Source organism: Rhinichthys klamathensis, unplaced genomic scaffold, assembly GCF_029890125.1.
Source record: "Rhinichthys klamathensis goyatoka isolate OS25496 unplaced genomic scaffold, OSU_Roscu_1.1 h1tg000393l_1, whole genome shotgun sequence".
Lineage (NCBI taxonomy): Eukaryota > Metazoa > Chordata > Actinopteri > Cypriniformes > Leuciscidae > Rhinichthys > Rhinichthys klamathensis.
Window position 1 is genome coordinate 668,818 of NW_026606895.1, and position 23,373 is coordinate 692,190.

General features: G+C 39.7%; 2 protein-coding genes and 1 long non-coding RNA gene across 7 annotated transcripts; 1 reads left to right on the forward strand and 2 right to left on the reverse strand.

The window, feature by feature from the left end:
- Positions 1-870: 870 nt before the first annotated feature.
- LOC130070050 (mucin-2-like) lies at positions 871-23,373 on the reverse strand (the record flags this gene model as incomplete). Its single annotated transcript, XM_056234326.1, has 8 exons — positions 871-1,006; positions 1,426-2,222; positions 3,011-3,545; positions 14,942-14,989; positions 15,230-15,290; positions 16,931-17,221; positions 17,942-18,085; positions 20,964-23,373. Coding segments are annotated over 8 exons (4,290 nt in total), but the record flags the coding sequence as incomplete, so codon positions are not given.
- Positions 14,525-18,199, reverse strand: LOC130070076 (lysozyme C, milk isozyme). The gene is made up of 5 exons (XM_056234358.1): positions 17,942-18,199; positions 16,931-17,221; positions 15,230-15,290; positions 14,942-14,989; positions 14,525-14,744 (listed from the first exon to the last, which is right to left on the reverse strand). The coding sequence occupies exons 1-5, from the start codon at positions 18,099-18,101 to the stop codon at positions 14,675-14,677; spliced, it is 630 nt and encodes a 209-aa protein (XP_056090333.1). The 5' UTR covers positions 18,102-18,199; the 3' UTR covers positions 14,525-14,674.
- Positions 19,190-21,536, forward strand: LOC130070077 (uncharacterized). Of its 5 annotated transcripts, XR_008803838.1 has the most exons (5): positions 19,190-19,316; positions 20,951-20,968; positions 21,089-21,118; positions 21,191-21,232; positions 21,497-21,536. It is a non-coding gene; the product is annotated as an uncharacterized LOC130070077 (long non-coding RNA). The 5 variants fall into 5 exon arrangements; XR_008803836.1 differs by lacking the exon at positions 20,951-20,968 and having other exon boundaries at positions 19,190-19,310; positions 21,065-21,118; XR_008803834.1 differs by lacking the exons at positions 20,951-20,968; positions 21,497-21,536 and adding an exon at positions 21,335-21,393 and having other exon boundaries at positions 21,023-21,118; positions 21,191-21,262.

Below are 23,373 nucleotides of genomic sequence, written 5' to 3' on the forward strand. Positions count from 1 at the left end.
TGAAGTTTTTTGTGCAGATGGTAACATCAGAAAAAGTTTTTTTTGTCTCAGAATGGATCTAATGTCATGTACAGGTTATGTGATGCCTCTAGACTACAGCATAAAAAGATCTGGACAGACTGACTGGTACACGGGACAATGCTGGGAGGAGAACTGAGTTTATCACGTAGGAAACATAGGCCTATATTAGAGGTCTTCATGGGTCCACTTTGATACAAAAACCCGAACAGAATGATGCAAGCACGATTTTGCTTTGTTCTGGATCAAAAAGGCTAGGCTAGTTAATACCATGCAGGGTGGAAATTGTGGCAATGCATTTCAGGTCAAATACGTTGGGATTAAAATTAGTACACGTTATAGTACATAGTACACACGTGCAGGCTTTCCATCCGAGCATGCACATTAAGATCTTCCTGTCACGTAAAGTGTAAAACTCAAGAAACAGTTTTATATAGCCCTAGACTATATGCAATCCTGTATTGGACCTCTCGTTTGTCTGGTATTTGCATACAGATATACAGGCTGCATTTTGTTATGTAATTAATTGTTTCTTATAGCCTTAATAGTTTAGTCGAGTCACTTTCTCCAATTTTATGTTGAAAAGTAGCTCATCAATGTTTTTCTTTTGCGTACAGATGATTCTATTTTATTGTAACCTACATTTAGAAGATTTAGAAGACATTTATTTATAAATCAAGAATTCTGCATGAACACAGATTTTACTGACTACATGATGTGAGGTGACTTGAGGTGATGTGAATCTATGCACTATTAGACCCACCCTCCTCATGTTGTGCAGATATGGGATTTTGTTTCATTTTATTGTTATCAATTGTGAAAGTTTTATTCTTTTATAGAAAAAGGCAAATGTTTTGATGTTGCTTTGCATTTATTGAAATGGAATGAAACATGAAGCAACCCATTATACATTCAGAAGATTTGAACAAACTGTATAATTATGTGAGAGAAAAACCCAAAACAAACAAGAACAGTTTACTAACATTAAGTTGATGTCAGGGAAAAAATACAATACAATGTATGACATGAGCCCTTTAACCATTCATAAATTACTATTTGTTCATTTTATTTTCCTGGTGGTGAGTGGATGTTGTGATGGAGGTTACTGTGGGGTTTGAAGTGGAGGTTGCAGTGGGGGTTGAGGTAAAGGTTGCAGTGGGGCTTGAGGTGGAGGTTGCAGTGGGGCTTGAGGTGGAGGTTGCAGTGGGGCTTGAGGTGGAGGTTGCAGTGGGGCTTGAGGTGGAGGTTGCAGTGGGGCTTGAGGTGGAGGTTGCAGTGGGGCTTGAGGTGGAGGTTGCAGTGGGGCTTGAGGTGGAGGTTGCAGTGGGGCTTGAGGTGGAGGTTGCAGTGGGGCTTGAGGTGGAGGTTGCAGTGGGGCTTGAGATGGAGGTTGCAGTGGGGCTTGAGGTGGAGGTTGCAGTGGAGCTTAAGGTGGAGGTTGCAGTGGGGCTTGAGGTGGAGGTTGCAGTGGGGCTTGAGGTGGAGGTTGCAGTGGGGGTTGAGGTGGAGGTTGCAGTGGGGCTTGAGGTGGAGGTTGCAGTGGGGCTTGAGGTGGAGGTTGCAGTGGGGCTTGAGGTGGAGGTTGCAGTGGGGCTTGAGGTGGAGGTTGCAGTGGGGGTTGAGGTGGAGGTTGCAGTGGGGCTTGAGGTGGAGGTTGCAGTGGGGCTTGAGGTGGAGGTTGCAGTGGGGCTTGAGGTGGAGGTTGCAGTGGGGCTTGAGATGGAGGTTGCAGTGGGGTTTGAGGTGGAGGTTGCAGTGGGGCTTGAGGTGGAGGTTGCAGTGGGGCTTGAGGTGGAGGTTGCAGTGGGGCTTGAGGTGGAGGTTGCAGTGGGGCTTAAGGTGGAGGTTGCAGTGGAGCTTGAGGTGGAGGTTGCAGTGGGGCTTGAGGTGGAGGTTGCAGTGGGGCTTGAGGTGGAGGTTGCAGTGGAGCTTAAGGTGGAGGTTGCAGTGGGGCTTGAGGTGGAGGTTGCAGTGGGGCTTGAGGTGGAGGTTGCAGTGGGGCTTGAGGTGGAGGTTGCAGTGGGGTTTGAGGTGGAGGTTGCAGTGGGGCTTGAGGTGGAGGTTGCAGTGGAGCTTAAGGTGGAGGTTGCAGTGGGGCTTGAGGTGGAGGTTGCAGTGGGGCTTGAGGTGGAGGTTTCAGTGGGGCTTGAGGTGGAGGTTGCAGTGGGGCTTAAGGTGGAGGTTGCAGTGGGGCTTGAGGTGCACTGTAAACCCGAATAAGTTGGCACAACTCAAAAAATTTAAGGCAATAAATTGCCTCAAATTTTTTAAGTTAAGAAATTCAAAGTTTAAGTAAGCAGAACTGACATATTTTTATTTTGTATTTGTACATTTGAATTGTTCTTAACTTGAAATGTTTGAGTACACTAATTCATACATTTAACTTAAAATTTCATGTAATCTCAATGTGAACACTTTTATTAGTATAAACTTAGCTAGCTTTAACAAGCTAGTTTGCTAACATACTATTTTGTTAACTTCTTAACAATAGTAGGCACATTAACACTTGCAGCAATATAAAGGTTTTATTTGCTCTCAAATCAAGCTCATGCACCACTTGTCACCATGATGGTAACTATCCTAAAACCAACATTAACAGAAATTCTTCTAAATTAGCATAACGAAACATTAATCATTACTAAATCACCCGCTTAACATTAATCTTGCACAAAAAAAACATTGTATTACACTTAATTTTAGCATTTACTCTCCCTTTCGAGTGCCATCGGCAAAGCATGCTGGGAAATATACATCCCAGCCGTTTCAGTTAAACTTAAGTTCGTCTAAATTAAAAGAAATAATTTCATAAAACTCAAAACAATGAAACAGTTCAGTTTACTTAAAATATATCCATTCTGTGAACTTGAAAGAAAAAGAAAGTGCTAAATACTCATAAAAGTTAATTTGACTGAACTAATTAGTTTAATTTAAGTTTTTCCTACTCAAACCAATTAAGTATTTTGAGCGTTAGGGTTTACAGTGTGGAGGTTGCAGTGGGGCTTGAGGTGGAGGTTGCAGTGGGGCTTGAGGTGGAGGTTGCAGTGGGGCTTAAGGTGGAGGTTGCAGTGGAGCTTGAGGTGGAGGTTGCAGTGGGGCTTGAGGTGGAGGTTGCAGTGGGGCTTGAGGTGGAGGTTGCAGTGGAGCTTAAGGTGGAGGTTGCAGTGGGGCTTGAGGTGGAGGTTGCAGTGGAGCTTGAGGTGGAGGTTGCAGGTTGGCTTGAGGTGGAGGTTGCAGTGGAGCTTAAGGTGGAGGTTGCAGTGGAGCTTAAGGTGGAGGTTGCAGTGGGGCTTGAGGTTGAGGTTGCAGTGGGGCTTAAGGTGGAGGTTGCAGTGGGGCTTAAGGTGGAGGTTGCAGTGGGGCTTGAGGTGGAGGTTGCAGTGGGGCTTGAGGTGGAGGTTTCAGTGGGGGTTGAGGTGAAGGTTGCAATGGCGCTTAAGGTGGGGGTTGCAGTGGGGCTTGAGGTGGAGGTTTCAATGGGACTTGAGGTGGAGGTTGCAGTGGGGCTTAAGGTGGGGGTTGAGATGGAACTTATAGAAATAAGGCAGCGAGAGTGAAAACACAATTGAAGACTTTATATTATGGCTTAAAAACTGAAACAAAGGCATCCTTGAACTGACCCCGACGGATTCGATGTTGATATTTGAAGAATAAACTAATTGTGGAATATCATATTAACATTTTAGCCTGACTTCGTCATACTCACATTCTAGTCAGAATATGAGTCTAATATTGCTCCATAGGGCTTTGATTATGAGGCGTGTCTTAACCGAACCAGGAAAAAAACAACAACTCTGCAGTCAAATGGATAGACCTACAACCAACCAGAGCAACGCAGTAATAGGGGTGGGAGAAAAAATCGATCCATCGATGCATCGCGATTCTCTCTCCAACGATTCTGGATCGATTCTGAGAATTCCAGAATCGATTCTGAGCTTAGTTTTTAACCAGATGTGCGATGACGTTGAGTTTGGTTTAGAAACACCCGTATTCTGCTTGCTTCCAATTCCTCACACACATACACCACTCGAACCTTCCGTAAAATAATCTTTCATAAAGTTCGGAAAGGTTGAAGCGAATTACAAGGACATTCACAGGCTTCATTGCACAGGATACGCTGTGAGAGACGCGCGCTTTCTTTGATGTTACACTTGAAGTGTGCTGTCTCGCCCGTCGGTATTTTCCTTACAAATGCTCTACGAAGTCATCATTTATGTGGTTTGGAATGCAGTGGACTTATTTATTTAAAATATGAACCTCACTAACAGAAGGCTGCTTTCAATTTCAAATGCTGACGCGCGCTTTGTTTGTGAGACTGCTCGCGCATGCGGCTGTGCGACTACGTGTAGTGGTTTAATGTAGGCTACTTGTGCAAAATTAATGTAAACACAGCCAGTTATGTCTTAAGGGATTAAACGGACAGGACACACCGCATTACTTCTTTTATTTCAAAAGAGATGCGAGCGTGAATGCAGCTTAATAGATCTCCCGCAGTCTATGATGTCATAGTAAAAAACAATAGTAAAGATGAAGAAAAATCACTCACAGTTCTTGAATGGAAAACGTTCAGATAATCTATAGGCTACTGAAAGCACTTTTTGTTTGTTGTTTGTTATATTTTTCTATGCTCCTCTTTATTATTTGTCATATTAGTTTAAAATTCTTAACATACAACTGTTTTAACAAAAACAAATTAATTTGTAATTATTTTTTAAAAAGTACTTAATTACTTATGTAAACTAATGAATTAATAAGGGGGGGGGGGGGGGGGGGGGTACATAAAGAATCGTTCTGGAATCGGATCGTGACCCCCAGAATCGGAATCGGATCGGATCGTGAGGTGACCAAAGATTCCCACCCCTACGCAGTAAATGTTTTTTTTTATGAGCTACGCAAAGTTGTCAACAGAACTCAACTGCACGCACGCTGGAAGAAGTAGTAAAATAATGAGTGTTGCTTCTTTTACTTGGTCCTCCATGAGTGCGACCAAAGGAGAAACCACAACGACCACAGGGTTTTCATTGCGTCCCATCTTCTTAGCGACCATCGGAGCCAGCTGATAAAATCAACTTTTGCCGAATCCCGTAGGAAGGACGGCAAACACATCGTTCCGATCGACAAATGCCTTAATTGCAGTTCTCTGTTCGTCTTTTAAGATTAATGCGCTGTCGATTTCTTTTACAACAGACGCGATAGTGGGATCTCTACATCTCAGTTCTCCAGCTGCAGTGATCTCTGAGGGAAACCAGTTCAACCCAAGCGCTCTTTGATAACGTGATGATTACGTCCCTGCAGATCATCTGTCCATCATCGTATAAAGCCCGCCCTGGCAATTTGATTGGCCCGACTAATTCTGAACCGATCATAATTACTCCTCAATGGATCGAGTCCAGACCGAACTTCCCGACCAAAAAATGATGTGGGCGGGGTTCGGGCTGGCATCCAGGCTATTAACTTTTCACTGACAGCAGAAAATGAAAGTGTGTCAGTTTAGGGGATTCTCTGAATCCTTGTATTACTAGATTGGGTCACTTCCCATCTGAATGTAGTTTAGGAGATGATCAGTGTCCTCTGATTCAGACTCTGGTCTAGACCTGGTCTCTGCTAAAGTGAGGAGGAGAGCGTCCGCTGACCCCATTTTGTGTCTGACATGGTAAAGCCTCATGCCATGTGTGTGTGATTAAGTTTGTGTGAAGGGCTAACGTGACGGGTTGGCATTAGCGTTAATATGAAGCTGGCTGTCACATGGCATTTTTAGGTTATTATAGTTTTTACATTTATTGTAGTGTTTTAATTTCGCATTTCAATTAGTTTTCATATTGTTTGAATAGGTTTTTTAGATTGATTGTAGTTTTATATTTTCTGTATATTCTTATTTATTTTTTATATATATATATTTTTTCTAGTTTGAGTTAGTTTTAGATTTTCAGCATATTTTTACTTCTTTATATATTAGATATTCTGATTATTTATATTATATTTTTTGCCAATATTTATATTTTTAGTATTATTAATTTGTTGTCAAGTGTTTTTCTATTTTGAGTTTTAGATTTTCAGCATATTTTTATATATTAATTTAAATATTATATATATGTTTTTGTACTTTCAGTTTAGCTTTATATTTTCAGTATATTTTTATTTATTATTTTATATTTTTATATGATTTTATTATTAATAATATTCTTATTTAGTAGTCAAATGTTTTTCTAGTTTGAGTATATTTTTTACTTTTTTATAAATTAGATATTTTATTTTTTACTAATATTCTTATTTTTAGTATTATTCATTTGCAGTCAAGTGTTTTTGTATTTTTAGCTTTAGATTTTTTGTATACTTTTATGTATTTTTTTATATATTAGATCATTTATATAATATATATATATATTTTTTCTTATTAATATTCTTATTTTTAGTATTATAATTTGAAGTAAGATGTCTTTCTACTTTCCGTTTAGTTTTATATTTTCAGTATATTTTTACATGTTTTATAAATAAAATACAATTATTTACTAGACATTTTATATATTATTTATATATTTAGATTTTTGTATGATTTTTTTGTATTTTTGATTTGTAGTCAAATTAATTTGTGGTCATTTTTATTTTATTTCTGTGCTCATTTCAGCAACATTAAAATATATTTTAGTTCAGGCTTAGGTTTTTTTGCAGTTCTTTTTTTTTTTTTAGCAATAGTGTGTGTTCATTTAAATGAATGTGTGGTTCACGGTCTGCTGTCATCATCCCTCTGGTTTGTTTTGTCTGGTCATGTGATTAAAGTGTCCTCTTTTTGCATGATTGCTTTATCCACGGCTTCACGGGACGTCCGGCAAACTCTCATTAATGGTCAGTGAATTTTCTTTGGAAAACCTTCACGTGTGCGTCACAAATTTCGACTGAATTACACAGAAATGTCCATATCTCTAATTAAAAACATGGCCTCTGCTTAACCTGAAAAGCTCAATCCCAGCCGTCCCCTACAAACCCAGATATTAGGATTGTTCTGTGTCTGAAATTCATCTGTAAAAACAGTTTGCATTTATATAAAGCATCAGCGCACACAATTTGGCGTTTTAAAGGAAAAAATCATGCAGCCAAATGTGCTTCAGGTTACACCAACAAAAGGAGGTCAGATAAGCTAGTGCCTCCTTAAGATCACAATTGCACAGTTTCTCGTTTTGAACTTTCTAACATTATAATATCAGGGACATAATAAGTCAAAGAGTAGAGATTAAATTTCAAATCATTTTAATGCCAATATAGTAAAAACCAAACTGGTGTAAACGTGACAATGTTGAGAAATCAGAATCCGTGTTTATTTTGTTGTTTTGGGGCAGGATCACAGACATTAATAAAGCAAATGTACTGACAGTGATCCACGCCATATAAGTAATGAGCTTTAGTCCTAATAAAACTATCGCAGTGATGCCGCTTCGGCTTGGACAGAGTTTTATCTCTTACTGGCATATGGCTCAGCTCATTTCACATCGCCAACCAACCAGACTTCACATCTGCATGTTTCTGTTGCGTTTCTCCTGCTTTTGTCTGAACCCTATACTGTATCAAATTTGATATGCAAATTAATTTGCATATTTGATACATAAATATTACATTCAAATGATCAAAACTTTGCTGAAAAGCCTTCTGTCATCTGAACATACACTCTGTCATCTTATTAATAGTTTATACGTTTTATTTTTTAAGACCTTTTAGTATCATTGTAAAATGTCCATCTTTAAGTTGTGTCTTTTTGCTGTGAAATCTTTAATGATTTCTATAAACACAAAAATAACTTTTATTTTGTTAGTAGCATTTCAATATGAACACTTCCCGGACTGAAGCAACTTGATTATCCATAATTTATCTTTTATTATCAAATATGATCCAACAGGCTTTTGAGTAACATTTATTTGTTCATCATTCAATCATCATTTTTATTGCAATTACATTATATATTTTACCCTCACAATTAAGACTATAGAGCTTTAATCATAAAACTAAGCATTCAAATATCATCTTACTAAGACATATTATTGGGAGATATGCAGTGACAAATTATATTTATATGCACTTTATTCAAGTAATATATATATATATATATATATATATATATATATAATAACTATACTGTTATAATTTTCTTTACATTTTCTTTAAAGCTGCTTTGAAATGATGTGTATTGTGAAAAGCGCTATACAAATAAATGTGAATTAAATTGAATTGAATAAAGATCTCATTGATTTACATTATAAACTCTCAGAATTTCATCTTGGACATATAAAAATCAGCAAATGCACCAAATTGCATAATTTTAGTCCTTGATTGTGAGCTCTATATTCGCTATAGGACATTAAAGCCTGGTGAATCATATATGAATGATACAAAACATAACAGATATGCAAACTTTTTTCCGGTATGTTTTGCCTTAGGCTCAAAAAAATATTTTTTAATTATTTGCTATATCAGGCCTTGCAGGGTTAAGTTCCTCCAAAAGCAAAACGTTTATCTTAAAGCAACAGCTGCCTCTTCTGAACCATTCCTAGATGTTCATGTTAACGTGCATCTCACACACACTCACACACACACACACACACACACACACACACACACACACACACACACACACACACACACACACACACACACACACACTTCATCGCACGTGCCTGCTCTGAATGCAAAGACGATGCTCCGCCCATTTCTGCTGCCCCAGCAGCTCTGAATCTTGTTTGATTGACAGCTCTCTGCTGTTTATTAAATATAGGCCAGCTGCGCACAGCACAAATCTCTGAATGATTGCCTTTCGGGTGTTCTTTCGCCCCGCACCATTGGCTGACCGCTGGCCTGATTTCCACTGATCTGCATGTGCGAGCATGTGAGACAGTACTTAACACACACAAACTCCATCTCTCTCTCTCTCTCACGCTCACACACACACACACACACACACTCTGAGTTCAGACAGACACAAGATGCAGCTGTGATCCCGCTGCGCTCTTTAGACAGCTGCTGGTCTGTCTCTCTCATCCGCTGAGCTCGCGCTCATCTCCATCATCCGCCGAAGCTCTTCTGTCAACGGCAGAATGCGACGATTGTTGGACAGCAGCTGGATAAAGTTTGGACCAGCTGGAAGAGATGACTGGGTTTCGGGGTCTCCTTCACCGCCTACTGTGGAACAGCGGCTACAGGTACGTGAGCAATCCCATTAGAGAAGTAGCACAGAAAATGACAGATTAGACACTCAACGGTTCCATGAAGAACCATTCCATTGGACAAAAGGTTCTAGATAGTGAAAAAAGGTTATTTAGATTATTAATTTTCTCCACACTAAGAAAAACGGTTCTTTTAAAGGGATAGTTCAAACAAAAATGATTTACTCACCTGAAAGTTGTTCCAAACCTGTATACATTTCTTAGTTCTGCTGAACACAAAGGAAGATATTTTGAAGAATGTTTGTTGCCAAAGAGTTGTGGGGCAACCATTGACTTACATAGTATGGAAAATATATATATGTACGCACGCACAACTGTTTGATGACATAATTTTTATTTTTGGGTGAACTATCCCTTTAAGAACTGTTCACTGAAAGATTCTTTGCATGCGAACCAAAAAAATGGTTCTTCTGTGGTATCGCTGCAAAACCCCCAATTTGGATCCTTTATTTTTAAGAAAATAAGAGTAAAAAAGATTGAAAGCTAAATTGAAAGGACATATCTAAAAAATAATAATTTTCAAAATTATAATAACTCTGACCTGCAGTACTTCTGGCTTTAGTCATTCAGTTCATGTGAGATTCAACTCGAGACTCTTTGTTTTGTGTTGAATTTCTGGTGAGGATGTTTTGAAGTTTCGGTTGTGATCTCCATAGGGGTTTATTTGAGGTGAGACAGTGACACGAAGGGGTTCGAAGCGCCAAAATATCTAATCTGGCTGAAAAGCACCATTACGTGATTAGTGTTGGTAAAACGGTGGAAGAAGCAACAGATTTTGGGATGCAGTCCAGTTATGGTGGACAGTGGACACACTGCTTCTGGATGATACAATGTTTTGTTTGGAATTCTACAAGTTTCTTATATGAAATTTGTGAATTTTCTTCACTTTCATCTTATTTAATGTCTATCTGGTTACTATTACTGAAAACTGCTGGTTATAGCCTTCCTCCCAGCCTGGTCTTATTTGGTTTAAGAGGGTTTTGGACACTTTTCAGCTGGCCAGGCTTTGAAACCAGCCGTCCGTCCAGCAAAGCAAATACAAACCCAATCTAATGAGAAAATGTGACTTTATACGAGGTGGCGATTTCATATAATGTAATTTATATGAAAACGTAGGATTATAAAGGTCTAGTTCACCCAAAAATGAAAATTCAGTCATCATTTACTCGCCCTCACGTCGTTCCAAACCCGCAAGACTTTCGTTCATCTTCCGAACACAAATAAAGATATGTTTGATGAAATCTGAGATTTCTGTCCCTCCATTGACAGTCTACGCAACTACCACTTTAACGCTTCAGAAAGTTCATAAAGAGATCTTAAAACTAATCCATATGAATTGAGTGGTTTAGTCCAAATTTTCTGAAGAGACTTGATCGCTTTATATGATGAACAGATTTATTTAGGATTTTATACACATATAAACATCCATCAACTCACACATCAGTTGTGGTAAACTGAAGCTCAAGCATGTTCTCTTGACGTGCGAGAACCAATGAGGTTCATTCTCGTGTTACGCAGCACGTTTGAGCTTCTGTTTATGTCCAATGATCAATGTTTATATGTGAATAAAAAGCCTAAATTAAATCTGTTCATCATATAAAGCGATCGTGTCTCTACAGAAAATATGGACTAAACCCTTCAATTCATATGAATTAGTTTTATGCTCTCTTTATGAACTTTTTGGAGCGTCAAAGTGGCAGTTGCGTAGACTGAATGGAGAGACAAAAATCTCAGATTTCATCAAAAAGATCTTCATTTGTGTTCGGAAGATGAACGAAGACTTACAGGTTTGCAACAACATGAGGGTGAGTAAATGTCTGAATTTTAATTTTTGGGTGAACTATAACTTTAAGGTTTTTTTTAGGATCATCCAGGCCTGTGACGAAGAATGACTTCTTCAGGCAGATAAAACTGGCTGCTTGGGAATCAGCCAATCAGAAGCGGTACTGCGCTCTGCGGTCCGCGGAAGAAGACAGCTTTCATTCAGTTTCGGGAAAGTTTGAAAGAGCGCTGTTGTTGAAAGACTGTAGTCTATATTGATTGATATAGAGAATATAATAGTGTTGCTGTACTTATTATAAGTTCCTAGAATTGTGTGCGTGCAACTACCAGTAAGTATACTGATGTTTGTTGTTAGTTTTACCTCACACACACACACACACTTCATCGCACGTGCCTGCTCTGAATGCAAAGACGATGCTCCGCCCACTTCTAGTAGTTACGTTAGTGCTTGTTTTCGTATAATGGCGGGGCTTCTCACCGTCTGTGTGTTTTATTGTTGAGAACGCTGTTGCTCTACAAGCCTTACGTGTCTCTATTGAAAAAACGTCTGTTGTTCTTGCACAAAGTGTAACATTGTTTATTTGAAGGAATAACTCAGCAGTTCATAATTATTATATTCAGCTGAATTTAGCCTGTTGTATATTGTTGCAGTTAATGTGCAGCAAATTAATCTTTGACCAGGGATATAGTGTATTATTGCATTTCTAAGTTTGTATTTGCTTAGTGATAAGCATTTATTATAACACTGCATTTAAGTCATACATAACAAAACTATAATTTAATATCTTGATCGTTTTTGTTTATTATATACCTGCTATGCATGTAATAACTTTTTGACATTTATATAGAGAGTCTACATTTACTGATTTATGCCTGTATCTCTGTTTTTCAGAACCACACACATTAAACTTTTATTTTAATAAAACACCTAAACGGAACATCTTGTCTGCATTCTAATCGATGCCCCCTGGTGGCCACAACCCTTTAAAGACCAGTCAAATTATACAGTCCTTTCCAATCATCAAAACAAGGCCTTTAAATGCAAATGTTCAAAATCATGTCCTTTATGCCCCTTTAGGGTTACCACTGGAACGAGCTTTCGACGGAAAACACCGGGAAATCGGAGCTTATCCTGTACGTCGTTCTCCCGCTCGTCACTCTCATCGTGTTCGGCATCGCGTTTGTCCTTCTTTACCGAAGATTCAGACAGAACAAGCTCGGACTGAGCAACATCATCGCACTCGACCTGCAGGACCCGGAGTGCAACGCCGAGATTCTGTCGTCACTCACCGGGAACGCGGAGCGGCTAAACAGCACGAGCTCGGACATGTCTGACGGGGTCTTCCTCATGGTCTACCTCCCGCCGCCCTACGAGGACACGCTGACGAAGATCACGCGCGCCGCCAGCGTCAGCAGCGGCAAAGACGTCGAGTCCATCAAGATCGAAGACCTCGAGGCCAAACTGTGTCCGGAGCTCAAGGCGAGAGCGGAGTTTGTCTGAGAGAAGTCTATTGTAGAGACACCGGGGCTAGTTGTCACACACAAGGGCTATTCATCTCAGTTACACACATGCTTATCTTCTCCAAAACTGGTTGTCTGTTGAACAACGGTGAAAAACGTTAAAGGGGTGGTTGATTTTGATTTCACTTTTCTAACTCTAGCTGGTGTGTAATGTTGCTGTTTGAGCATAAACAACATCTGCAAAGTTACAATGCTCAAAGTTCAAAGCAAAGGGAGATATTTGCTTTTAAATAAATTGCTTTTTAAGGACAACAAGAAACGGTGCGTTTTTGCTCCCCTTCAAAAAGTGACAATTTTAACATGCTATATATAAATATCAGTTGGGTATTTTGAGCTAAAACTTCACATACACACACATGGGGACATCAAATACTTATTTTACATCTTGTGGAAAGGGCATTATACCACCCCTCTAAGCCTGAGTTAAACGTTTTTCACGCATCTTAAATCCTGCAGTTTTTTTTAATATTTTCATTTTTAATGCATGTATATTTATTACACTATACTTTGTATTATATTACCTTTGCATCAAATCACAAAAAAAGCGGGACAGTAAAGTAAAACAGTGAAATCTTTCTCTTTCTGACTGCTGTTATCAATCTCTTTTTTTATTTTTTTATTTATTTTTTTAAAGTTGTGAAAACTATTGCGGAGTTTTTCTTGTGCTATTTGAGCAAAAATATATTTAATGTAGTCTCTTTTTCACCACAATAGAAGTTTACCCAACCATGATGACTTCCGCTTCTGAGGAACCCGGAAATATACTATTTTCTAAAAAATATACCTCAAGTGAGAAATATTCACTTGAGTACAAAGTGTGACAATTAGCCCCGCCCTCTGAATTTGAAACCTGAATTTGGCAGGGTCTTTTACACGAAAATGTACTAAAACCATACATAGAATAAAAAGATATCTCGATATTCATAATAGTTTTGAATTTAAACAATGTATTATACATTGTCATGAGAGTAAATCTTTGTGCTTGTACAGTATTTACAGCAGTAGGCTATGTGTTATCAGGAAGTAATCACCATGTGTTTTACTTTGAAATACTGCCTAGTTAGACACACTTTATGTTGTCGCACAATTAGTTGAAATCAGTCAGTGAACATGTTACTTTTTTATATCTGCCTGACTGCATCAGTCCTTGTTTGTATTCAGACATAAATCACAGTCCTGACAGGTTTTGCATTATCATCATCAGTCATGTAGTCTTCTAAAGTATTTCTAATAAAGACCACATTAAAGACCACTAAGTGTCACTGAACTTTTTTTTTTTTACATATTCTCATTGCCTACAGTACACAGGAAAAATTACTAAAGATCCTCTTTTAATATTTCACTCAACAACAGTTGTTGAAAAAGTTTTAAATATTAGTATATGTGTGTGTTATACATGTTGCATACATTTCTTTTCCCTTCATTTTTAGTAGCTAGCAACACCAGAAAAACAAAATGGCTGCTGCATTTACTTATAATTATGGTTGTATGATATTCTTACTTGAGCTGAAAAAAAGTTTGAAACCATCCTGTTTATTCTTTGAAGTAAAGGCTGGATTTGTCAGTTTTAATAATAAATATCTGACACAACTAACAGTGTTGATATATGCTGACATGCATTCTGTGATGAATGTGGAACAGATTATTATAAAATATTTGTATATTTTTGTGTTTTATTATCCCAGTATTACTCAAAAATCAAGGGTGCCATTCATTTAATAAAAACAAGCACGCCATCTAGTGGATGTTCTATGTACCGGTACTTAATAAATTGCCCACTAACTAACAGGAAGGGAAAAAATAGCGTGTACAAATATCGTAACTTGGTCTACTCATCTTAACCACTGATTAGAAAATTAGAGAACCACCAATCTGTCATTTCACTAAACCAACCAACAACCTACACACCTTCTCAAAAGCCATGTGTTTTACATCTGATTTGAATTGTCCACAATGTTCATGACTGAAGGAATGAATTAAATTCATGAGCACAACACTGTGTTTCAAAAGGATTTAATGACTCATTCAGAATAAGACACAAACTGTGCTAGGATTTGATGTCTAAAGCTAAAAGTTAATAAATGCGCATAAATGTAAAAGTAAAGCAGGGGACATCAAGGTTCAGGATTCAGGTCTAAAACTCAGGATTATGGACAGTCAGCGAAGTATATAGAGGCCTTTGCATTGACACACTCTGGCTGGTAGATCAAAGAGATCCTGTCAAAGGAAAGTATTAAAGATTAAAGACTGTATGCTTTTTAGAAAAGAAATGATCCACAGCTATTGTAGAGACCTCTATATCCGTTTATAATATTCTTACATGCAAACACAACAAATGCATTCATGTTTTCCATTAATTGCTGTATTGAATTGGTTGTTGTATATTAAACGTGTTTTAGATTTCATTCACTTACATTTTACGGATGTGTTTAGCAGTTTTGGGGTCAGGAATCACTGCAGTCCTGTGATAGTCAGATAAACACAGTTTCAGGACACTTGCACTCGCCTGCCTTATAAGGATTCACTACTAATAGCATTTCTATGTGGAATAAATGTCGACACTAGGCCTACAGTCTGCTAAATTAACTTTTACACTAACTATTACACTAGAAATTAAGATGTAGGCCTAGTGTGAAAATAGCTTTATACGATAATAGCATGTTCTCATATTTATGTGTACTATTAAAATAAATTAAACTCACATTTTATTTATAAGGACTTGGACACAGGCCAAATCATCACTGATGTTATCGTCAAGCAGCTCTGAAAAAGAAAAATAATCACATTAATTTAAGAGCACACACACACACATATATATTGAAGTCTAATCTGCTCATCAAGGCGGCAGTTAGTTAATCAAAAATACAGTAAAAACAGTGATATTGTGAAATATTACAATTTAAAATACCTATTGAAATACTTATTTCTATTGTAATATATTTTAACATTTTCAGCTTCACATTTTCTCCAGTCTTCAGTGTCACATGATCTTTTTAATATGCTTATTTGCTGCTCAAGAAACATTGCTGATTTTTATCAATGCTGTAAACAGTTGTGCTGCTTCATATTTTTGTGGAAACCGTGATATTTTTTTCAGGATTCTTCGTAGAGCTGCACGGTTCTAGATAAATTGAGAATTACATTTTTATTTAATTGTTTCAAACAGAGATCAGAATTCTGAACAGACAAACTAAACTAAAGAACATGTAATTTACTAGAGGTTCTGACAAAATGTTAATTGCTGAAGTCTATGTTTAAATGTTAAATTAATCTGAATGAATTTTTTAAAAATTGTGTTAAATGAATAATTCAATGACTCGCTCAAATACTTCACTGTATTCATTACTAGATGAATCAGCGTCTTTGAATGATTCATTGACAAATATACTTTTTTACAGTTACTTGTCGCCACCCACTGGCTTAATGATGTATTCGATGCAATCGTTATTTGAAGTGCCAAGTTACTTTCAAAAATTTATTTAGTGTTTAAATGTGAACTTTTTTTTTATCCCAGTACTTCTGTGATAATTTGAAGGTAACACTTTACTTGAAGGGGTGTACATAAGACTGACATGACACCTTCATAACCATGACATGACATATGTCATGAATATGAAGTAGGGTTTATGCATGTTTGTGACAACTGTCATTAAGTGTCTTTCGCTCAATAATGACATTTTGAATGCAAATATGACATTGTTTAAGATGTCTTTGTTATGACATCTTGACATAAACCATAACGCCATAACCTGTCAGTGTCTTTGTCATGACAACTTGACATTAAATTTAGTTAAACTGTCATGTGGTTGGTTTTGACATTGGCTGTCATCAGTCCATTATAACTGTGTCATGAATATTTTTCGTGACCTCAACTACAGTGGTACAAATTGAATTTGTCATTAAACAGTTATAATGGCTTCATGACAGTCAATGTCAAAACCAACCACCTGACAGTTTAATGTAATGTTAACCAATAAAGCTAAGTGGTTTCTTAAGTTTGATAATTAATCTGCTATGTCATGTTTATGACAGGTTGTGTTGTCTTAATAATGTCAAGTTGTCATGACAAAGACACTGACAGGTTATGATGTATTGGTTTATGTCAAGGTGTCATAACAAAGACATCTCAAACAATGTCATATTTGCATTAAAAATGTCATAATTGAGCAAATGACACTTAATGACAGTTGTCACAAACATGCATAAAACTTCCTTCATATTCATAACATGTGTCATGTCACGATTATGAAGGTGTTATGTCAGTCTTATGCACACCCCTTCAAGTAAAGTGTTACCCAGCATGTATTTGAAATATAAACCTTTTGTAACATTAGAAATGTCTTTACTGTCACTTTTGATTAATTTAAAGCATCTGTTTTGAGTAAAAGTGAATATATACTCACTGTTGCAGGTCAGTCCGCAGAGGTTCAGGGAATGACTTTGGGTGGAGTTGCACACCACATGGTCACTAAGTTGGAACAAGCCGTACAAGGTCCAGACCTCATTTTTGTCCTCTGCACTTTCCAAGTGGGGTGGAGAGGGGACTTTACTGGAGGGGCGGCCTTTATTTTTTCCTTGGCTCTTGGCAGACCTGCCCTTACGAGGACCGTGAAGTTCACCTGAATTTTGTGGCTCAGTGATCGTCTTAATGGCGCTGGTGTTGAAGTTAGAGGTCAGCTGGACATGGCACACGACTGTAAAGAGAGTTTCAGATAAGGTTCACAACAAGAACAATAAACAACAATGATGACTAGCATCCTCACCAACGCATAATGTTGTTCTGTTTATTCTAAGCGCACGCTGCAGTTTTGTCTCCTGCCGCTTCAAATGCTCAACCATTTCTGTTTGGCTGTTAGTGCTTTAATCGTTCTTAAGCTGAAAAAAATTTGTGCTTGAAAGTGATTCCAACGATATCGTTCCTTGGTGCCGTGTATTGTTATAGCTGTGGTGTGGACTTTAAAGGTTATTAATTGGAATCTATGGTTCCATAAAGAACCTTAAACCTCCATGGAATCTTTCCATTCCACAAAAAGTTCTTTATTATGGAAAAAGGTTCTTTAGATTTGTAAATTGTCCTAAAAAAATGGTTCTTTAAGAATGGCTCACAGAAAGGTTCTTTGGGGAACCAAAATATTTCCTGGCATCACCCCTTTTAGAAACTTAATTTTTTAAAACTATATCTTAATCATTATTGTTATCGTCCTTGGTGTGCATAAGCCTTTATTTGGTGAAAGCTGAAAGGTCATTTTTAAAGAATATCACCACCACTCTTTTCCATATAAGTGACCAAAAAATCTATATGCTCAGCTCACCTGCAAACCGTGAAACAGTAACTATATTAATACACACAGAAGCATCTGTGTTCGGTATCTCAAGTCAGATATTAAGCTCTGGATTTAGAGATGGAGACTTACTCTGTGCCAGCACGTCGGTCATATTCGGAGGCAGTGTAAGGCCGGTCTGAAGCTGCTGCTTCAGCTCACATTTATTCAGAATCACGCTGTCACTCATGCCGACCGCCAGGAATAAAACAACCACAGCTGCCAACATCTTCATGCCTGGATGGATACTCATGATCTCTCTGTGTTTTTCTTACTGGGAGTATTTGCAAGTAGAGGATGAGCCGAATGTGTAGATATAGCCCCACATGTTCCCCTGAGATGGTCCGTCTATTACACTGGGTTGTGTGTCAGTGTGTAGGCGTTTTATGGCACTTTATGTTCTGTATGTAGTGTTACGGTTTGGTTTCAGTGCACAGACTCTAGAAATGAAACAAGACAATGAAGTTTTTTGTGAAGACGGTAACATCAGAAATGTTTTTTTGTCTCAGAATGGATCAAATGTCATGTACAGGTTATGTGATGCCTCTAGACTACAGCATAAAAAGATCTGGACAGACTGACTGGTACACGGGACAATGCTGGGAGGAGAACTGAGTTTATCACGTAGGAAACATAGGCCTATATTAGAGGTCTTCATGGGTCCACTTTGATACAAAAACCCGAACAGAATGATGCAAGCAAGATTTTGCTTTGTTCTGTTAGTACCATGCAGGGTGGAAATTGTGGCAATGCATTTCAGGTCAAATACGTTGGGATTAAAATTAGTACACGTTATAGTACATAGTACACACGTGCAGGCTTTCCATCCGAGCATGCACATTAAGATCTTCCTGTCACGTAAAGTGTGTTATTCTCACAAATGGTTAAAACTCAAGAAACAGTTTTATATAGCCCTAGACTATATGCAATCCTGTATTGGACCTCTCGTTTGTCCGGTATTTGCATATATACAGGCTGCATTTTGTTATGTGATGAATTGTTTCTCATAGCCTTAATAGTTTAGTCGAGTCACTTTCTCCAAATTTGTGTTTAAAAAGTAGCTCATCAATGGGTTTTTTTTTGCATACAGATGATTCTATTTTATTGTAACCTACATTTAGAAGTTTTAGTGCACAATTATTTATGAATCAAGAATTCTGGATGAACACAGATTTTACTGACAAATTAGCTACGTGTGAATCAATGCACTATTAGACCCACCCTCTTCATGTTGTGCAGATATGGGTTTTTGTTTAATTTTATTGTTTAATTTTATTGATAATATCAATTGTGAAAGTTTTATTCTTTTATAAAAAAAGGCAAATGTTTTGATGTTGCTTTGCATTTATTGAAATGGAATGAAACATGAAACAACTCATTATACATTCAGAAGATTTGAACAAACTGTATAATTATGTCAGAAAAGAACCCAAAACAAACAAGAACAGTTTACTAACATTAAGTTGATGTCAGGGAAACAATACAATACTGTCACGGTGTGGTGTGGGTTGAAGAAGACTCAAAGTCCAAAGGCTCCAATACAAACGCTTTACTTAAAGTTTACTCACAGGAGCAGGCAGGCAGGATAATACACAAACACACTCTAAACACAAATAACAACTGACAAAGACTGACTGAACTGAAGGGAACTAAATACAGGCCCTGTCCCAATACCCATACTACGCCCTAAGGTCTTCCTCGAAGTGGACACTTGTTGAAAGAGCACTTAGCGGAGTAAGTGCGCAATGGCCCGAAGCTGTGAAGAGCAGAATTGGGACAGTTTTGCACACGTCACAATCTACGTCACTTCTGTTGTGATCAGGGGAGCAAACACCGTTCATTTGGCTAATGTGTGTGCTGCTTATAATAGCTGTAAACATGACACAATCCTTTGAATGAAAAAATGTATATCTTTTTTTACTCTTAGCTACCAACCTTTCTGTTAATGTTATTAATATTAAAACAGTTTTTGGCTAAGATAAATTGTGATTGAGTTTTACCTGAGCTTATACTGCCTTACCGTATTCACAGCGATTCGAAATGCAATTTTAATTATGTTATTATGGAAATTGATATATGAAATTCTTCCCATCCCATACATGAAAAAATACATGACGTGTTGGTGATATATTAGGCTATACCGGTATATTAAAATAGTCTTACATAGGCTATATGAAATAAAATGACACAACCCTGTCTCTTTTTGTTAAATTTCAGTTTTATTGATCAATAATAGCCATTATTAAAGTATAAGCAGCCTAAAAAGTATAAGCTATATAAGTCAAGAAATAAAGCAAGTTAAAAGATTCAGTCAAACATAAGTCAACAGGCTAACGTTACAACGTTACAGTTAAATAGCCTAAATATATAAAGTTATGAAACTTCACTTTGCCCTCAGCCAAAACGATTTGCCAGGGAACAAATCATAGATTAATGAGACCAAAGATCGCCAGTTAGATATAAACAAGCCAATTTATAGCTCATGTTTAACTACTAGACACAGAGCCCGCAGGAAACGTCAGAATGACTAGCCGAGGTAAGGCTGTTCCAGGCGGGGTACATGAGCGCTGAGCGCCCGGTGATCCCTGGAACTCTGAAAACTTCAGATCAAATTTTTAAATAGGCGCTATCTTTATAAATAAACCACAGATTTGAGCTTTAAACAACTATATTCTCGACTGAAAAACTCCTAAAACTACATTTCGTGACACAATAACACTAATATTTTTAAATTCGCGTCCTTGAAAAACACTTTACCACACCGTCCGGCTTCCTTTATCTTCGGAGTTTCCGCTCCCGAACAGCACCATAGCAACCGTTATACCCCATTGGTTAGCTGTTCGAAACGTCACAATACTACAAGGATTCTGAAGTGCGGATATTGGGACAGGGCCAAATACAGAGACTGATTGATTAGTGAAGACAGGTGAAACAGTTGATGATAAACAAGACAGGTGCTACAGATGAACTAATAAAGACACGTGACATGAAGACAGCAGACAACTGTGACAAATACAAAGTATGACATGAGCCCTTTAACCATTCATAAATTACTATTAGTTCATTTTATTTTCCTGCTGGTGAGTGGATGTTGTGATGGAGGTTGCAGTGGAGCTTGAGGTGGAGGTTGCAGTGGGGGTTTTGTTGGAGGTTGCTGTGGGGCTTGAGTTGGAGGTTGCAGTGGGGTTTGAGGTGGAGGTTGCTGTGGGGTTTGAGGTGGTGGTTGCAGTGGGGCTTAAGGTGGAGGTTGCTGTGGAGCTTGAGGTGGACGTTGCAATGGGGCTTGAGGTGGAGGTTGCAGTGGGGTTTGATGTGGAGGTTGCAGTAGGGTTCAAGGTGGAGGTTGCAGTGGGGCTTGAGGTGGAGGTTGCAGTGGGGTTTGAGGTGGAGGTTGCAGTGGGGCTTGAGGTGGAGGTTGCAGTAGGGCTTGAGGTGGAGGTTGCATTGGAGCTTGAGGTGGAGGTTGCAGTGGGGGTTTTGTTGGAGGTTGCTGTGGGGCTTGAGTTGGAGGTTGCAGTGGGGTTTGACGTGGAGGTTGCTGTGGGGCTTGAGGTGGAGGTTGCAATGGGGCTTGAGGTGGACGTTTCAGTGGGGTTTGATGTGGAGGTTGCAGTAGGTTTCAAGGTGGAGGTTGCAGTGGGGCTTGAGGTGGACGTTGCAGTGGGGTTTGAGGTGGAGATTGCTGTGGGGCTTAAGGTGGTGGGGGTTGCTGTGGGGCTTAAGGTGGAGGTTTCGGTGGAGGTTGCAGTGAGGCTTGAGTTGGAGGTTTCAGTGAGGCTTGAGTTGGAGGTTTCAGTGGGGCTTGAAGTGAAGTTTTCAGTGGGGCTTGAGGTGAAGGTTGCAGTGGGGCTTGAGGTGGGGCTTTCGGTGGAGGTTGGAATGAGGCTTGAGTTGGAGGTTTCAGTGGGTCTTGAGTTGGAGGTTTCAGTGGGTCTTGAGTTGGAGGTTTTAGTGGGGCTTGAGGTGGAGGTTGCAGTGGGGCTTGAGGTGGAGGTTGCAGTGGGGCTTGAGGTAAAGGTTGCAGTCGAGCTTGAGGTGGAGGTTGCAATGGAGCTTGCAGTGGAGCTTGAGGTAAAGGTTGCAGTGGGGCTTAAAGTGGAGGTTGCAGTGGGGCTTGAGGTGGAGGTTGCAGTGGGGCTTGAGGTAAAGGTTGCAGTCGAGCTTGAGGTGGAGGTTGCAATGGAGCTTGCAGTGGAGCTTGAGGTAAAGGTTGCAGTGGGGCTTAAAGTGGAGGTTGCAGTGGGGCTTGAGGTGGAGGTTGCAGTGGGGCTTGAGGTGGAGGTTGCAGTGGGGCTTGAAGTAAAGGTTGCAGTGGGGCTTGAGGTGGAGGTTGCAGTGGGGCTTGAGGTGGAGGTTGCAGTGCGGGTTTTGGTGGAGGTTGCAGGTTGGCTTGAGGTGAAGGTTGCAGTGGGGCTTGAGGTGGAGGTTGCAGTGGGGCTTGAGGTAAAGGTTGCAGTGGGGCTTGAAGTGGAGGTTGCATTGGGGCTTGAGGTGGAGGTTGCAGTGGGGGTTTCGGTGGAGGTTGCAGTGGGGCTTGAGGTGGAGGTTGCAGTGGGGCTTGAAGTAAAGGTTGCAGTGGGGCTTGAGGTGGAGGTTGCAGTGGGGGTTTCGGTGGAGATTTCAGTGGGGCTTGAGGTGGAGGTTGCAGTGCGGGTTTCGGTGGAGGTTGCAGGTTGGCTTGAGGTGGAGGTTGAGGTGGAGGTTGCAGTGGGGCTTGAGGTAAAGGTTGCAGTGGGGCTTGAAGTGGAGGTTGCAGTGGGGCTTGAGGTGGAGGTTGCAGTGGGGGTTTCGGTGGAGGTTGCAGTGGGGCTTGAGGTGGAGGTTGCAGTGGGGCTTGAAGTAAAGGTTGCAGTGGGGCTTGAGGTGGAGGTTGCAGTGGGGGTTTCGGTGGAGATTTCAGTGGGGCTTGAGGTGGAGGTTGCAGTGGGGGTTTCGGTGGAGGTTACAGGTTGGCTTGAGGTGGAGATTGCAGTGGGGCTTGAGGTGGAGGTTGCAGTGGGGCTTGAGGTGAAGGTTGCAGTGGGGGTTTCGGTAGAGGTTGCAGTGGGGCTTGAGGTGGAGGTTGCAGTGGGGCTTGAGGTGGAGGTTGCAGTGGGGCTTGAGGTGGAGGTTGCAGTGGGGCTTGAGGTGGAGGTTGCAGTGGGGCTTGAGATAAAGGTTGCAGTGGGGCTTGAGGTGGAGGTTGCAGTGGGGGTTTCGGTGGAGGTTGCAGTGGGGCTTGAGGTGGAGGTTGCAGTGGGGCTTGAGATAAAGGTTGCAGTGGGGGTTTCGGTGGAGGTTTCAGTGGTGCTTGAGGTGGAGGTTGCAGTGGGGCTTGAGGTGGAGGTTGCAGTGGGGCTTGAGGTGGAGGTTGCAGTGGGACTTGAGGTGGAGGTTGCAGTGGGGGTTTCGTTGGAGGTTTCAGTGGAGGTTGTGGTCCAGGTTGGCTTTGAGGTGGATATTGTGGTGGATTTTGAAGTTGACTTTGTCGTGGTGAAGAAATTAGGTGGTTTGAATGGTGGCTTTATGGGTGGACCAGAGGGCTG

Excerpts from the sequence above, each read along its gene's own strand:
- LOC130070076 (XM_056234358.1), bottom strand. The coding sequence starts at position 18,101 with ATGAGTATCCATCCAGGCATGAAGATGTTGGCAGCTGTGGTTGTTTTA. Across the intron at positions 17,222-17,941 it reads GACCGACGTGCTGGCACAGA|TCGTGTGCCATGTCCAGCTG; the intron begins GTAAGTCTCCAT and ends CTCTCTTTACAG. Across the intron at positions 15,291-16,930 it reads CTGCGGACTGACCTGCAACA|AGCTGCTTGACGATAACATC; the intron begins GTGAGTATATAT and ends TTTCTTTTTCAG.